This window comes from Tachyglossus aculeatus, chromosome 2 (assembly GCF_015852505.1).
Source record: "Tachyglossus aculeatus isolate mTacAcu1 chromosome 2, mTacAcu1.pri, whole genome shotgun sequence".
In the NCBI taxonomy this organism is placed as follows: Eukaryota; Metazoa; Chordata; class Mammalia; order Monotremata; family Tachyglossidae; genus Tachyglossus; species Tachyglossus aculeatus.
This window is the reverse complement of record NC_052067.1, coordinates 1,527,425-1,542,442: the sequence shown is the minus strand read 5'-3', so window position 1 is coordinate 1,542,442 and position 15,018 is coordinate 1,527,425. Positions and strand designations below refer to the sequence as shown.

Below are 15,018 nucleotides of genomic sequence, written 5' to 3'. Positions count from 1 at the left end.
GGACATAATACCCAAGGATACCCAAGGACCTCATCCCCGCGTCCTTCATGATGAAACAGGCAAAAAATAGCTGCAATTTCCCAAAAACAAGCTGGAGGGAAAATTCCCGGAAGAACTGGGATACAGGCCAACGTTTCACCCAACACAGAGCCTGGGGCAGCGAAAACTGTCTGGGAGCCCCAGGCCCGGGTCCACCGGGCATAGACAGGGTCCGAGGACCTTGTCTCGGGCCGTGGGGACGTCGAGGCACGGCCACCGCCACTTCCCATGTGACCTGCTCCCCACGGTCAGAGACAACGGGCCCCAACTCCGACGCCCCCCCAACAGCCTCCCCGCATGGCCCGTGGGAGCCCATCCCGGCCCAGGCGAGTCACTTCAGTTCTCTGTGCCTCAGTGACCTCATCTGTTAAATGGGGATCACAACTCTGAGTCCCATGTGTGACAGGGACTGGGTCCGATCTAATTAGCTTGTATCTAATCCAGCACTTAGAACAGTGCTTGACACATAGTAAGTGCTTAACAAATATCACAATCATCATCAACAATTACAATAATACAATATAAAGCAATTTCGTGTTGAAAAAGCACCCAATGGTCCCTTGAAGGAGGATTTTTTTTTCTTTTAATTGGCTGATGTGCCAGTCTTAAAGCTAAGCTTCCAAAGGGCAGCGATTACAGGGTTTTCTTCTGCCCTGCTCAGACTTTTTAGCACAGCAGTAAACTGCATCCAATTTGCATACTGCATATAGGGTAATTACCCTTTGGATTACCTAATTTAAGGCTGTGAGTTCTACGGAGTTAGTTGCCTACTGGCTATTGGTTTGGCCAGCTCTAGAGGAAATCACCTGTTCTCTTCACCACCTTAATTATGAATGATAGTAGTTGCGGTATTTGTTAAGTGCTTCCTCTGAGCCAAGCATTGTGCAAAGCACTGGAGCAGAGCCAGCATACGCTTACTGGACACAGGCCCCATCCCACACAGAGCTAGCAGTCTAAAGGAGAGGGACGCCCCAATTTACAGACGAGAATTGGGACGCCCCAATTTACCCCAATTTACCCCAATTTACAGACAAGAAAACTGAAGAACGGAGAGCTTGAGTGACTTGCCCAGGATCACACAGCAGGTCAGTGGAGGAACCAGGATTAGAACCCCCTACTGTGCTTTCCACCAGATCATTCTGCCTGCAAGAGCAGAGAAGCAGCTTGGCTCAGTGGACAAGAGCCCGGGCTTTGGAGTCGGAGGTCATGGGTTCGAATCCTGGCTCCGCCACTTGTCAGGTGGGTGACTTTGGGCAAGTCACTTGACTTCTCTGGGCCTCAGTTACCTCGTCTGTAAAATGGGGATGAAGAATGTGAGCCCCCCGGGGGACAACCTGGTCACCTTGTAACCTTCCCAGCACTTAGAACAGTGCTTTGCACATAGTAAGCGCTTAATAAATGCCATTATTATTATTATTATTATTATTATTATGATGATGGTATCTGTTAAGCGCTTACTATATTCCAAGCACTGTTCTAAGCGCTGGGGGAGACACAAGGTGATCAGGTTGTCCCATGTGGGGCTCACAGTCTTAATCCCCATTTTACAGATGAGGTAACGGGCACAGAGAACCTAAGTGACTTGCCCAAAGTCACAGGGCTGACAAGTGGTGGAGGCAGCATTAGAACCCACGACTTCTGACTCCCAAGCCTGTGCTCTTTCCACTAAGCCACGCTGCTTCTCAAATCCATTTGCCCAAGAATCTCCTCCTGGGCAGGGAGCGTGTCCAATACAGCGCACCACATCCAGAGCCCGGCGCTCATTCAATACAATAACTACTTCTTCGATCAAAGATCCAGGAAATGTAATAATAATAATAATAATGGCATTTATTAAGCGCTTACTATGTGCAAAGCACTGTTCTAAGCACTGGGGAGGATACAAGGTGATCAGGTTGTCCCACATGGAGCTCACAGTCTTAATCCCGGGAACTGAGGCCCAGAGAAGTGAAGTGACTTGCCCAAAGTCACACAGCTGACAAGTGGCGGAGCTGGGATTTGAACCCATGTCCTCTGACTCCAAAGCCCGGGCTCTTTCCACTGAGCCACTCTGCTTCCCCAGGGGAGCCAGACAAATAGGGTACTAAACATTTTGTGGGGGGGGAGACAGAGTCCTGACCAACCCCAGTGGCTCCCCCCGAAAAAAGAGGGACGGGGGGAAAATGGATCTGTAAATTGGCAAGACTCCCCGGGCAAATGGATTTGTTTCCTTTGTTTTCAAGAAACCAACTGCCGGGATTTCTGGCCGACCTGCTGTCCCCGCTGGGGCAGGGAAGGGACAGGAGCGGAGGGAGGCAGGCGGGTGGCCAGGAGGAAGCGTCTTCCCAAGCAGGTAGTGCCACGCTGGCACGCAGAGGATGGAGGAACAGACACGGCTGCAAAGCGGCAGAGAGGGGACGGGGCAGGGGCAAACGTGACGGCCGAGCTGGTGGTGACCAGAGGAGACGGAGGCACCTCAACCCACGCGGCAAGGTCAGCAGGGAGTGGGAGCACATCAGTGGTGGGCACAGAATGCCAACTGTGTGCAGGGCACTGGACTAGACGGTTCTTTTCTGTTTGTTTTTTTAACAGTACTCGTTAAGCACTTCCTATTTATGCCAGGCACTGCACGAAGCACTAGGCTAGACGCAAGATCCACGTCCCTCTTGGGCTCACAGCTTTAATCCCCATTAACAGAGGCCCAGAGAAGTGAAGTGACTCGCTCAAGGGCACACGGCAGACATGTGGCAGAACCGGGATTAGAACCCAGGTCCTTCTGACTCCCGGGCTCTGTGCACTATCCACTCAGTCAAGCTGCTTTCCATAGCAAGCGCTTAACCAGCCCTGCCATTACTATTATCTCTTATTTGGACACGACGCCCACCCACCCTCGAGGAGCCGCAGGTCTAGACGCTGTTGGTGACCCACTCCAGACCCGGTTGACTGCCTCTATAAGGATGATTCTCAAATCTATCTCCCCAGCCCTGATCTCTCTGCGTTTTCGCATTTCCTCTTGCCTTCAGGACATCTATCCTTGGATAATAATAATAATAATAATAGTATTTGTTAAGCACTTACTATGTGCGAAGCACTGTTCTAGGCGCTGGGGGGATACAAGCTGATTAGGTTGTCCCACGTGGGGCTCACAGTCTTAATCCCCATTTTACAGATGAGGTCACTGAGGCACAGAGAAGTGAAGTGACTTCCCCAAAGTCACACAGCAGACAAGTGGTGGAGTGGGACTAGAACCCATGACCTCTGACTCCCAAACCCGTACTCTTTCCACTGAGCCACACTGCTCTCTTAAGGATGCCCTGCCAACACCTCCAATTTAACATGCCCCAAAACAGAAATCCGTATCTTCCCACCCACACCGTGTCCTACCTCTGACTTTCCCAACACTGTAGACAGTACCACCATCCTCCATCTCACAAGCTCATAACCTTGGCAGTATCCTCAACTCATCTTTTAGACTGTGAGCCCACTATTGGGTAGGGACTGTCTCTATACGTTGCCAACTTGTACTTCCCAAGCACTTAGTACAGTGCTCTGCACACAGTAAGCGCTCAATAAATACGATTGATGATGATGATGATGATGATCGTTCTCATGCACCCTACACATTCAATCCATCACCAAATCCTGTCGGTTCTACCTTCACAACATCTCTAAAATCCACCCTTTCCTCTCCATCCAGCAGCGTGGCTCAGTGGAAAGAGCACGGGCTTTGGAGTCAGAGGTCATGGGTTCAAATCCCAGCTCCGCCACTTAGCTGTGTGACTTTGGGCAAGTCACTTAACTTCTCTGGGCCTCAGTTCCCTCACCTGTAAAATGGGGATTAAGACTGTGAGCCCCACGTGGGACAACCTGCTCACCTTGTAACCTCCCCAGCGCTTTGAAAAGTGCTTTGCACATAGTAAGCGCTTAATAAATGCCATCATTATCCATTCATTCATTCAATCATATTTATTGAGCGCTTACTGTGTGCAGAGCACCGTACTAAGCGCTTGGGAAGTACAAATTTGCAACATATAGAGACGGTCCCTACCCAACAGCGGGCTCACAGTCTAGAAGGGGGAGACAGAGAACAAAACAAAACATGTGGACAGGTGTCAGGTCGTCAGAACAAATAGAATTACAGCTAGATGCACATCATTAAAATAAACAGAATAGTAAATAGGTACAAGCTCCGCGCTCCCACATTCGTGGGCAATTTGGCAGTTGCCCTCCCAGCTGACATAAAGGGGAGGGGCGGGAATGCGTACATGCCCGTGCTCTCCTGGAAAAGCGCTTAGTTCAGTGCTCTGCACACAGTAAGCGCTTAATAAATACGATTGAATGAATGAATGAGAAAGGAAGGGGATAATAATAATAATCATGTATTATATATAATATAATATTATTATATTATATATTATTGTTATATTGTATAATAATATTATATTGTATATTATAAAATAATATATAATTATTATGGTTATTATTATCCAAACAGCTACCAAACTGAGCCAAGCACTTAGCCTATCCTGTCTCGACTACTGCATCAGCCTCCTCTCTGACTCCGTGCCTCTCCCCGCTCCTGGCCACCCTTCACTCTGCTGCCTGGTTCATTTTTCTATACAACTGTTCAGTCCATGTCACCCGACTCCTCGAGAACCCTGGAGGTAGTCGCCCATCCACCTCCGCCTCAAACAGAAACTCCTTTTACTTTAAAGCACTCAATCACCTTGCCCACTCCTACCTTACCTAGATGACTTCCTTCCTACAGTCCAGCCCGCACACTTCGCTCCTCTAATGCCAATCTAAATAATAATAATGGCATTTATTAAGTGCTTACTATGTGCAGAGCACTGTTCTAAGCGCTGGGGAATTTACAAGGTGATCAGGTTGTCCCACGTGGGGCTCACAGTCTTCATCCCCATTTTACAGATGAGGGAACTGAGGCCCAGGGAAGTTAAGTGACTTGCCCAAAGTCACACAGTTGACAAGTGGTGGAGCCGGGATTTGAACCCATGACCTCTGACTCCAAAGCCCGGGCTTTTTCCACTGAGCCACGCTGCTTCTCTAATGTACCTCAACCTCATCTATCTCACTGCTGACCTCAGTCCACATCCAGTTTCTTTCATTCATTCATTCAACCGTATTTACTGAGTGCCTACTTTATGCAGAGCACTGTGCTAAGCACTTGGGAAGTACAAGTTGGCAACATTTAGAGACGGTCCCTACCCAACAACGGGCTCACAGTCTAGAAGTCTAGTTTCTTGCCTGAAACTCCCTCCCCTTTCTCATTCAACCCACATATTCCATCTGTCACCAAATCCCGTCTGTTCTACCTTCACGACATCTCTAAAATCCACCCTTTCCTCCCCATCCAAACAACTACCACATTGACCCATGCACTTATCCCATCGCACCTCAACTACTGCATCAGTCTCCTCTCTGACCTCCCCGCCGCTCCCCAGATGATCCCTCCTCCCAGGTCCTCTGAGCTCTAATAACAAAAGAACCTCAAATCATTACATCCTCCCAAAGGCAGAAACTTCGAGAGAGGAATCTCTACGCCATTCCAGAGATACATCATCATCATCATCATCATCAATCGTATTTATTGAGCGCTTACTGTGTGCACAGCACCGTACTAAGCGCTTGGGAAGTGCAAGTTGGCAACATAGAGAGACAGTCCCTACCCAACAGTGGGCTCACAGTCTAAAAGGGGGAGACAGAGAACAAAACCAAACATACCAACAAAATAAAATAAATAGAACAGATATGTACAAGTAAAATAAATAAAGAAATAAATAAATAGAGTACTATTAGTACTATTAGTACTAACAAAATAAAATAAATAGAACAGATATGTACAAGTAAAATAAATAAATAAATAAATAAATAAATAAATAGAGTAATAAATATGTACAAGCATATATACATATATACAGGTGCTGTGCTGTGTATCTGTATATACAGATACAGCAAGTCAGCAACAGGTAGATGGAACAGGGGAGAATTAGCTTGGTGAGGAAGGGTCAGGGGCTTGAGTCCAGCTATGGGGGCTCAGGCCAGGCCCAGAGCCGCTTGGTGTGTGGACGGGATCACCCCAAAACGTCTGCTGCCTGGCTTTCTGGTTCACCACACCCAAACAGACCGGTTCCCACTCGACACGCTGTCAACACTGACTCTGTCCCCCGGCCAGCTGAACCAGGGCCGAGCCCATGTCCCCACCTCTCCCCCCAGAAGCCCGTCGAGACCCAGGAGCGGGCACAGGCAGACCAACTGAGGCCTACAACTGAGGATTGTGCCCAGTCGCTTCTCCCCAAACATGGGGAGGGGGATGGTCCAGGTGGCCCCCGCATTGCGGAAGACCCGCGTGGCAACCCTCGCGTCTTAACCGGAGTCACGACCAAGACTACAACCGCCTCTGCTGACGCCCTGGGCCCGGCGGACGAACAGGTGAGGCTGGAAAAACGCTCCCTAACTCCCAGGGTATGGCTGAGACGGGAAGTCACACATCCACCCTACGCCACACCCCAGACGACTGCAGGAGCCCAATCCTGGAGAGCAACAGGCACCGCCCAGGGTGGCACTGGGTGCCCAGCCCCTACTTGACTTCAGGAGTCACCAAAACGCCCAACTGGACAGGAGAGACAGGACAGGAGGCGTTCAGCAAGAACGCTGAAAGGGACTCTCATTCATTCAGCCAGATTTTTTGAGCACTTCCTTTGTGCAGAGCACTGTATTAAGCACTTCCAATAAAGAGACACATCCCCTGCCCACAATGAGCTCACAGTCTAGAGGGGGAGACAGAAATTAATAAAAATAAATAAATTACAAACATGGACATAAGTGCTGTGGGGCTGGGAGGGGGAGATGAGTAAAGGGAGTTAGTTCACGGCACAGTGTGGGACCCCAAGCAGTTGAGCTAGAAATTTTCTACTTCTTTCCTCCCCAAGAGGCCAACACTGTGGTGAGCTGGCCTGCCCCCGAAACAAGGAGTGGATGGTGGGAGGCCTCAGGGAGAGGAGCAGTCAGTGGTATCTCCTGGGCAGGGAGCTGGCAAGCTTTCCAGGGGATGACTCACGTTTACCTTTGACCTTTGCCCTCCGCCCCCCCACGGGGAAAGCTCCCAGAGACACCTGCACCTTTGTAAAGCCACAGGCCAGGGGCATCACTACTGCAGCTTTCGGCCTCGTTCCCCTGCTCGGAGGGGTTTTTCCAAACTTCCCTTCCCCGATTTCCACCAATTCTCACCACTTCACGGCAAAAGGACATTTCTTTAAAAAGACTGACTGAGACCATCCAACCGGCCCAGTGCTGTGTTCTCAGGGGTGGGGAGGGAGGGAGGGGGGCTGATCCTAAAACTGAGGGGTCCCAGACACGGTTTTAAAATAAGGACAGAATGGCCCAGGGAACATCTGCAGGGCTTTGTTTCCAGTACAGTGCCTAACACATATTCATTCATTCATTCAATCATATTTATTGAGCGCTTACTGTGTGCAGAGCACTGTACTAAGCCCTTGGGAAGTACAAGTTGGCAACATATAGAGACGGTCCCTACCCAACAGCGGGCTCGCAGTCTAGACGGGGGAGACAGGCAACAAAACAAAACATATTAACAAAATAAAATAAATAGAATATGTACAAATAAAATAGAGTAATAAATACATACAAACGTATATACATATATGCAGGTGCTGTGGGGAAGGGAAGGAGGTAAGGCAGGGAGGATGGGGAGGGGGAGGAGGGGGAGAGGAAGGAGGGAGCTCAGTCTGGGAAGGCCTCCTGGAGGAGGTGAGCTCTCAGTAGGGCTTTGAAGGGAGGAAGAGAGCTAGCTTGGCAGAAGTGCGGAGGGAGGGCATTACAGGCCAGGGGGAGGACGTGGGCCGGGGGCTGACAGCAGGACAGGCAAGAACGAGGCACAGTGAGGAGATTAGCGGCAGAGGAGTGGAGGGTGCGGGCTGGGCTGGAGAAGGAGAGAAGGGAGGTGAGGTAGGAGGGGGCGAGGGGATGGACAGCCTTGAAGCCCAGGGTGAGGGGTTTTTGCCTCATGCGTAGGTTGACTAGTAGCCACTGGAGATTTTTGAGGAGGGGAGTAACACGCCCAGAGAGTTTCTGCACAAAGAACATCCGGGCAGCGGCATGAAGTATGGATTGAAGTGGGGAGAGACAGGAGGATGGGAGATTGGAGAGGAGGCTGATGCGGTAATCCAGTCGGGATAGGATGAGCGATTGAACGAGCAGGGTAGCGGTTTGGATGGAGAGGAGAGGGCGGATCTTGGCAATGTTGTGGAGGTGAGACCGGCAGGTTTTGGTGACGGATTGGATGTGAGGGGTGAGTTGAGGATGACACCAAGGTTGTGGGCTTGTGAGACGGGAAGGATGGAAGTGCCGTCAACAGTGATGGAAAGTCAGGGAGAGGGCAGGGTTCGGGAGGGAAGATAAGGAGTTCAGTCTTGGACATGTAGCGCTTAACAAATACCATTAAAAGAGGGAAGAATGAAGTCTAAAATGTCGGGGGGAAAATTTCAATGCAATAAGTGCTGAAAATTGCACTTACGTGACCCTAAACGGCAAAGAGATGATTTACAGAGTTTCCCCACTCCCCTCTCATCTTCTCCCCGCGCTGAAATCCCCTCTGCTGAAAACCCCCTTCAAAAGCTTGTGCTTTTTTCTCAGAATGACAATAAGCTGCATCCCCAACTCGGGACCACAGAAGAGAATAAAGATTGCCAACTCCTTGAGAGCAGGGACTGCGCACCCTCTCAGATGCTCCCAGGCCACAGCTGACACCCAGAGCACTGATCTGCCCAGCTGGCATCCAGTACCATGCTCGGCCTCAGCCAGCCTCCAGTGTGGCACCTCGCACAGAGCTCTGCGCACAGTAAGCACCCAATGCAGTGCGCTGAAAAAAAACGCAATGAATGACTGAGAATCAAGAGGCAGAGAAGGAAGTTACACCCAACTCCCATCCAAAAATCAAACACACTTAACCGTTTTCCCCCTCAAACTATAAAACTCTGTTCATTTCCTTTGCAAACTTTTTTTTTATGGTATTTGTTAAGCGCTTACTATATGCCAGGCACTGCACTACGTGCTGAGGCGGTACAAACTAATCAGGTTGGACACAGTCCTCGTCCCTCATGGGCTCAGTCTTAAACTGTGGGAAGCAGCATGGCTCAGTGGAAAGAGCACGGGCTTTGGAGTCAGAGGTCATGGGTTCGAATCCCGACTCCGCCAGTTGTCGGCTCTGTGACTTTGGGCAACTCACTTAACTTCTCTGTGCCTCAGTTACCTCATCTGTAAAATGGGGATTAAAACTGTGAGTCCCCCCAGGACAGCCTGATCACCTTGTAACCTCCCCAGCGCTTAGAACAGTGCTTTGCACATAGTAAGCGCTTAATAAATGCCATCATTATTATTATTATTAAACACCATTTTACAGATGAAATCACTGAGGCATGGAGAAGTGAAGCGATCTGCCCAAGCTCATACGGCAGACAAGTGGCGGAGCCAGCATTAGAACCCAGGCCCTTCTGACTCCCAAGCCTAGTTTATCCACCCTGCTTCTTTTTCTAGCACAACTGCATACGCTCAATCAATCGTATTTATTGAGTGTGAACCGTGTGCAGAGCACTGTACTGAACGCTTGGGAGAGTACAACATAAAAGAGTCTACAGACACGTTTCCTGCCCACAACAAGCACACAAAACTTCCGGGCTGGTGTGGTACAGTCCGCTGACGGGCTTGGGTTGCGCCAGGGTAAGCAGCTGTGGTAGTTAGGTGGCTGGAGGAAAGAAGGAATCGGGCAGGGAATCGACTCCCAGAGTGGGATAAATCCAAGTTCCAAAGCCCCGGTGGGACCCCCGCCACCATCCCAAAGTCGGGCTCTGGCCCTGGTCTGAAAGGGTTTCATGCGGTGACCAATCAATCAATCAATCGTATTTATTGAGCGCTTACTGTGTGCAGAGCACTGTACTAAGCGCTTGGGAAGTACAAGTTGGCAACATATAGAGACAGTCCCTACGCAACAGTGGGCTCACAGTCTAAAAGACCACCAGCCCTGACCACGCAGCCAGCAGTGGCCAAATGACCTTCGTCTAGTCACTTACCAGACTGCGACTAAATCCTAATGTCCAAGCTCTCCTAGGGTCACGGACTAATCTAGCCGGCCCCCTCCGGGGTTACGTTTGGACCCAACACAGTTGAGGGGGTAGATTTCGGTTTCCAAGCTAGCCGAACTTCTAACCCATCACTGGGAGCCCGGAAAAACCGACTTCATCTAAAGGTACTTTCTTAAGGCTCTTACATTTAATTTTAGAATCTGAAAACCCCTGAGCTAAGGCCCCCCGCCACCCCGGGGACAGCTGTCAGCTGTGTGTACAGCATTTCCTGTTCACAACAGGGGACGCGACCTTCTGCCAAGGTACCGGGAGCGAGGGTGACGCCTCAGATCGGCCTAGGGGGGTCCAAGACGCTGTCCAACGGGATGACCATATCAGCCCCTGGTCTCGGTGTCCCCAGTCATATCCCGAGGCCTCAGTATACCACTCCCAGGTCCTGCCTTCAAACCCCAATGTATCATCCACCCCAGCAGTGTGGCTTAATGAAAAAAACCCACGCCTAGGAGTCACAGGACCTGAGTTCTAATCCCGGCTCCACCACTTGTCTGCTGTGTGACCTTGGGCACGTGGCTTCACTCTTCCGTGCCTCAGTCTCCTCGTCTGTAAAACGGGGATTCTATATCCGGTCTCCCTCCTCTATAGACCGTGAGCCCCTTAGGGGATAGGATGGCGGGCAAGTTGCTTCACTCTTCTGTGCCTCAGTCTCCTCGTGTGTAAAATGGGGATTCGAAATCTGGTCTCCCTCCTCTTTTAGACTGTGAGCCCCTTTTGGGATAGGACTATGTCAAACCTGATTAGCTGGTATCTAGCCCAGTGCTTAGATTAGTGCTTGACAAACAGTAAGTGCTTAACAAATACTACCTCCATCATCACCATACTCACCCCGATTCTGGCTCCCTGGTAGCCTACCCCCTTACCCCATATGCTGTCCTTCAACCTCAGCCCGCTATTCTCACCCCTCATCCCCAATATCTATCAGCCCCCACACTGATTTCCCCACCCTGTCCCTCCACCCCCAGGGTACCACCCTCCCCACCCCAGTGCCCGGGCACACTGCCTCTCGGCCACCCCCCAGAGCCAGATTACCTCACGTTCCTCACCTCTGCTGCCCCTGTACCCCTCATCACTACCGCCCTGTCACCCCATCTCTCCATGCCCCTCATCACTGACACCCTGTGTCCTTCAGCACCGCTGCCCTGCCACCCCATCCCTCTCATCAATGCTGTCCTGTCACCCTGCACCCGAGCTGCCACCCTGCCACCCTGGTCATTAACGCACTGTGAGTGCCACCCGGCCACCTCATCCCCCTGCACCCCTTGTCGCTGCCACCCTGTGCCACTCATGACTGCCGCCGTCACCTCATCCTTCTTCTCCCCACATAACCCTACCCCATCTTCCTGCACCTCTTGTAACTGCCACCGTCACCCCATCCCCCGAGCCCCTTCCTCATCACCACTGCCATCACCACAGCCCCGTGGCCCTCATCACTGCCATCCAGCCACCTGTGCTCCTTGTGGCTGCTGCCATCACTTTGTCCCCTGTGCCCCTCATCACCACTGTCCTGTCACCCCGGCCATGTCCCTAGTCACCGCCACGCTGCCATCCTGTGCCCCTCATGAATCCCGCCCTGTTGCCTCTCATCACCACTGTCCTGTCATCCCGGCCTTGCACCCCTCGTGACTGCCGCCCCGTCAGCCCGTCCTTCTGTGCCCCTCATCACAACTGCCCTACCACCCCGCACCCCTCATCACCACTGCTCTGTCACTCTGGCCCTCTGCTCCTCATTACCACTGCCCTGTCACCCCAGCCTTTGGCCCTCATGGCTGCAGTCCTGTCAGCCCGTCCCCCTGTGCCCCTCCTCACCACTGCCCTGTCACCCTGGCCCTGCGCCCCTCATCACCTCTACCCTGTCACCCTGGCCCTGCGCTCCTCATCACCTCTACCCTGTCACCCTGGCCCTGCGCCCCTCATCACCTCTACCCTGTCACCCTGGCCCTGCGCTCCTCATCACCTCTACCCTGTCACCCTGGCCCTGCGCTCCTCATCACCTCTGCCGGGTCACCCTGGCCCTGCGCCCCTCATCACCTCCGCCCTGTCACCCTGGCCCTGCGCCCCTCATCACCTCCGCCCAGTCACCCTGGCCCTGCGCTCCTCATCACCTCTGCCGGGTCACCCTGGCCCTGCGCCCCTCATCACCTCCGCCCTGTCACCCACCCCGGCCCTGCGCCCCTCATCACCTCTGCCCTGTCACCCCGGCCCTGCGCCCCTCATCACCTCTGCCCTGTCACCCCGGCCCTGCGCCCCTCATCACCTCCGCCCTGTCACCCTGGCCCTGCGCCCCTCATCACCTCCGCCCAGTCACCCTGGCCCTGCGCTCCTCATCACCTCTGCCCTGTCACCCTGGCCCTGCGCCCCTCATCACCTCTGCCCTGTCACCCACCCCGGCCCTGCGCCCCTCATCACCTCTGCCCTGTCACCCTGGCCCTGCGCCCCTCATCACCTCTGCCCTGTCACCCACCCCGGCCCTGCGCCCCTCATCACCTCTGCCCTGTCACCCCGGCCCTGCGCCCCTCATCACCTCTGCCCTGTCACCCCGGCCCTGCGCCCCTCATCACCTCTGCCCTGTCACCCTGGCCCTGCGCCCCTCATCACCTCTGCCCTGTCACCCCGGCCCTGCGCCCCTCATCACCTCTGCCCTGTCACCCCGGCCCTGCGCCCCTCATCACCTCTGCCCTGTCACCCCGGCCCTGCGCCCCTCGTCACCTCTGCCCTGTCACCCCGGCCCTGTGCCCCTCGTCACCTCTGCCCTGTCACCCCGGCCCTGCGCCCCTCGTCATCCCTGCCCTGTCACCCCGGCCCTGCACCCCTCGTCATCCCTGCCGTCACCCCGGCCCTATGCCCATCACACCTGCCCTGTCACCCCTGCCCTGTGCCCCTCACGACTGCGGTCCTGTCAGCCTGTCCCCCTGGGCCCCTCATCACCCCTGCCCTGTTCCCCTCACGACTGCGGCCCTGTCAGTCCATCCCCCTATGCCTCTCCTCACCACTGCCCTGTCACTCTGGCCCTGTGCCCCTCATGACTGCGGTCCTGTCAGCCCGTCCCCCTATAGCCCCTCATTACCACTGCCCAGTCACCCCAGACCTGTAACCCCCCATGACTGCGGTCCTGTCAGCCAAGTCCCCCCATGCCCTTCGTCACCGCTGTCCTGTCACCCTGGCCCTGTGCCCCTCATGACTGCAGTCCTGTCAGCCCGTCCCCCTGTGCTCCTCTTCACCCCTGCCCATCACCCCGGCCCTGCATCCCTCATGACTGCAGTCCTGTCAGCACATCCTGCTGTGCCCCTCATCACTCCCTGTTGTACCCCTCATCACCCCTGCCCCTGTCACCCTGGCCCTGGCCCCCTCATGACTGCGGTCCTGTCACCCCTGCCCTGTCAGCCCGGCCCTTCTCCCCTCACGACTCTGGCGCTGTCGGCGGGGCCCCCGTGTGGCCCCGGACCCCCCCCCCCCCGTCTCACCCCGGTAGCGGCGGGAGGCGGCGTGGCCGGCGGCGAGCAGCAGGGCGGCGGCCAGGGCGAGCAGCTTGGCGGTCCTCACGTTGAAGTAGTGGTTGATCTCGCGCCGGCCCAGGTGGTAGGCGAGCGCCGCCATCTTGGCTCCGCCATGACACCACCCCCCCCCCGCCCCACCTAAGCCGCCAGGCCCAGCGGGGAGCGGCCGACAAAGGCGCCCCGACCCCGCCGCCGACACGGACGCCCCCGCCCGACGCCCCCGCCGGACCCACCACCCCGCTCGACGACCCCTCAGCCGCCGCCTCCTCCGCCTCCTCCCCCTCTTTGCTCAGCTCCTCCTCCTCCTCCCCCTTCTCCCTCCCCTTCGGGCTCCGCGCCGGCTGCGCCATCGGCCGGCGGACCCAGGCGGGCCCGGGCCTCCGCAGGCCGCCTCACGGGAGGACCCAGCCGGGCCTGCCTCCCTCCCTCCCTCCTTCCCTCCCTGCTCAGCCCTCCTCACGGGAGGACCCAGGCGGGCCTCTCTCCCCAGTGGGCCTCCTTCCCTCCCTGCTCGGCCCTCCCTCCCCAGTGGGCCTCCTTCCCTCCCTGCTCAGCCCTCCTCACGGGAGGACCCAGCCGGGCCTCCCTCCCCAGTGGGCCTCCTTCCCTCCCTGCTCAGCCCTCCTCACGGGAGGACCCAATTGGGCCTCCCTCCGTCCCTCCCCAGTGGGCCTCTGTCCCTCCGCAGCCTCCCTCCCTCCCTCCCTCCCCAGTGGGCCTCTGCCCCTCCGCAGCCTTCCTCACGGGAGGACCCAATTGGGCCTCCCTCCCTCCCTCTCTCCCCAGTGGGCCTCTGTCCCTCCGCAGCCTTCCTCACGGGAGGACCCAATTGGGCCTCCCTCCCTCTCTCCCCAGTGGGCCTCTGTCCCTCCGCAGCCTTCCTCACGGGAGGACCCAATTGGGCCTCCCTCCCTCCATCCCCAGTGGGCCTCTGTCCCCCCGCCTCCCTCCCTCCGCGGGCCGGCTGACAGGAGGACCCAGGCGGGCCTCCCTCCCTCCGCAGGCCGGCCGAGGGGAGGACCCAGGCGGGTCTCCCTCCCGAGAGGGCCTCCCTCCCCCCTCACGGGAGGACCCAGTTGGGCCTCCTTCCCCCGTGAGCCTCCCTCCCCAGTGGGCCTCCCTCCCTCTCTCCCTCCGCCGGCCGGCCGAGGGGAGGACCCAGGCGGGCCTCCCTCCCCAGTGGGCCTCTCTCCCTCCTCACGGGAGGACCCAGTTGGGCCTCCTTCCCCAGTGAGCCTCCCTCCCTCTCTCCCTCCGCCGGCCGGCCGAGGGGAGGACCCAGGCGGGCCTCCCTCCCTCCTCACGGGAGGACCCAGTTGGGCCTCCTTCCC

At 55.4% G+C, this 15,018-nt stretch overlaps 1 protein-coding gene across 1 annotated transcript in view; it reads right to left on the bottom strand.

Moving 5' to 3' along the window:
- CASD1 (CAS1 domain containing 1) overlaps nt 1-13,819 on the bottom strand; it is a 37,146-nt gene extending 23,327 nt beyond the window's left edge. The window contains exon 1 of the mRNA XM_038742410.1: nt 13,655-13,819. Within this exon, the coding sequence (XP_038598338.1) occupies nt 13,655-13,787 (133 nt within the window). The 5' untranslated portion in view covers nt 13,788-13,819. The remainder of the gene's footprint in view (nt 1-13,654) is intronic.
- Nucleotides 13,820-15,018: the final 1,199 nt, after the last annotated feature.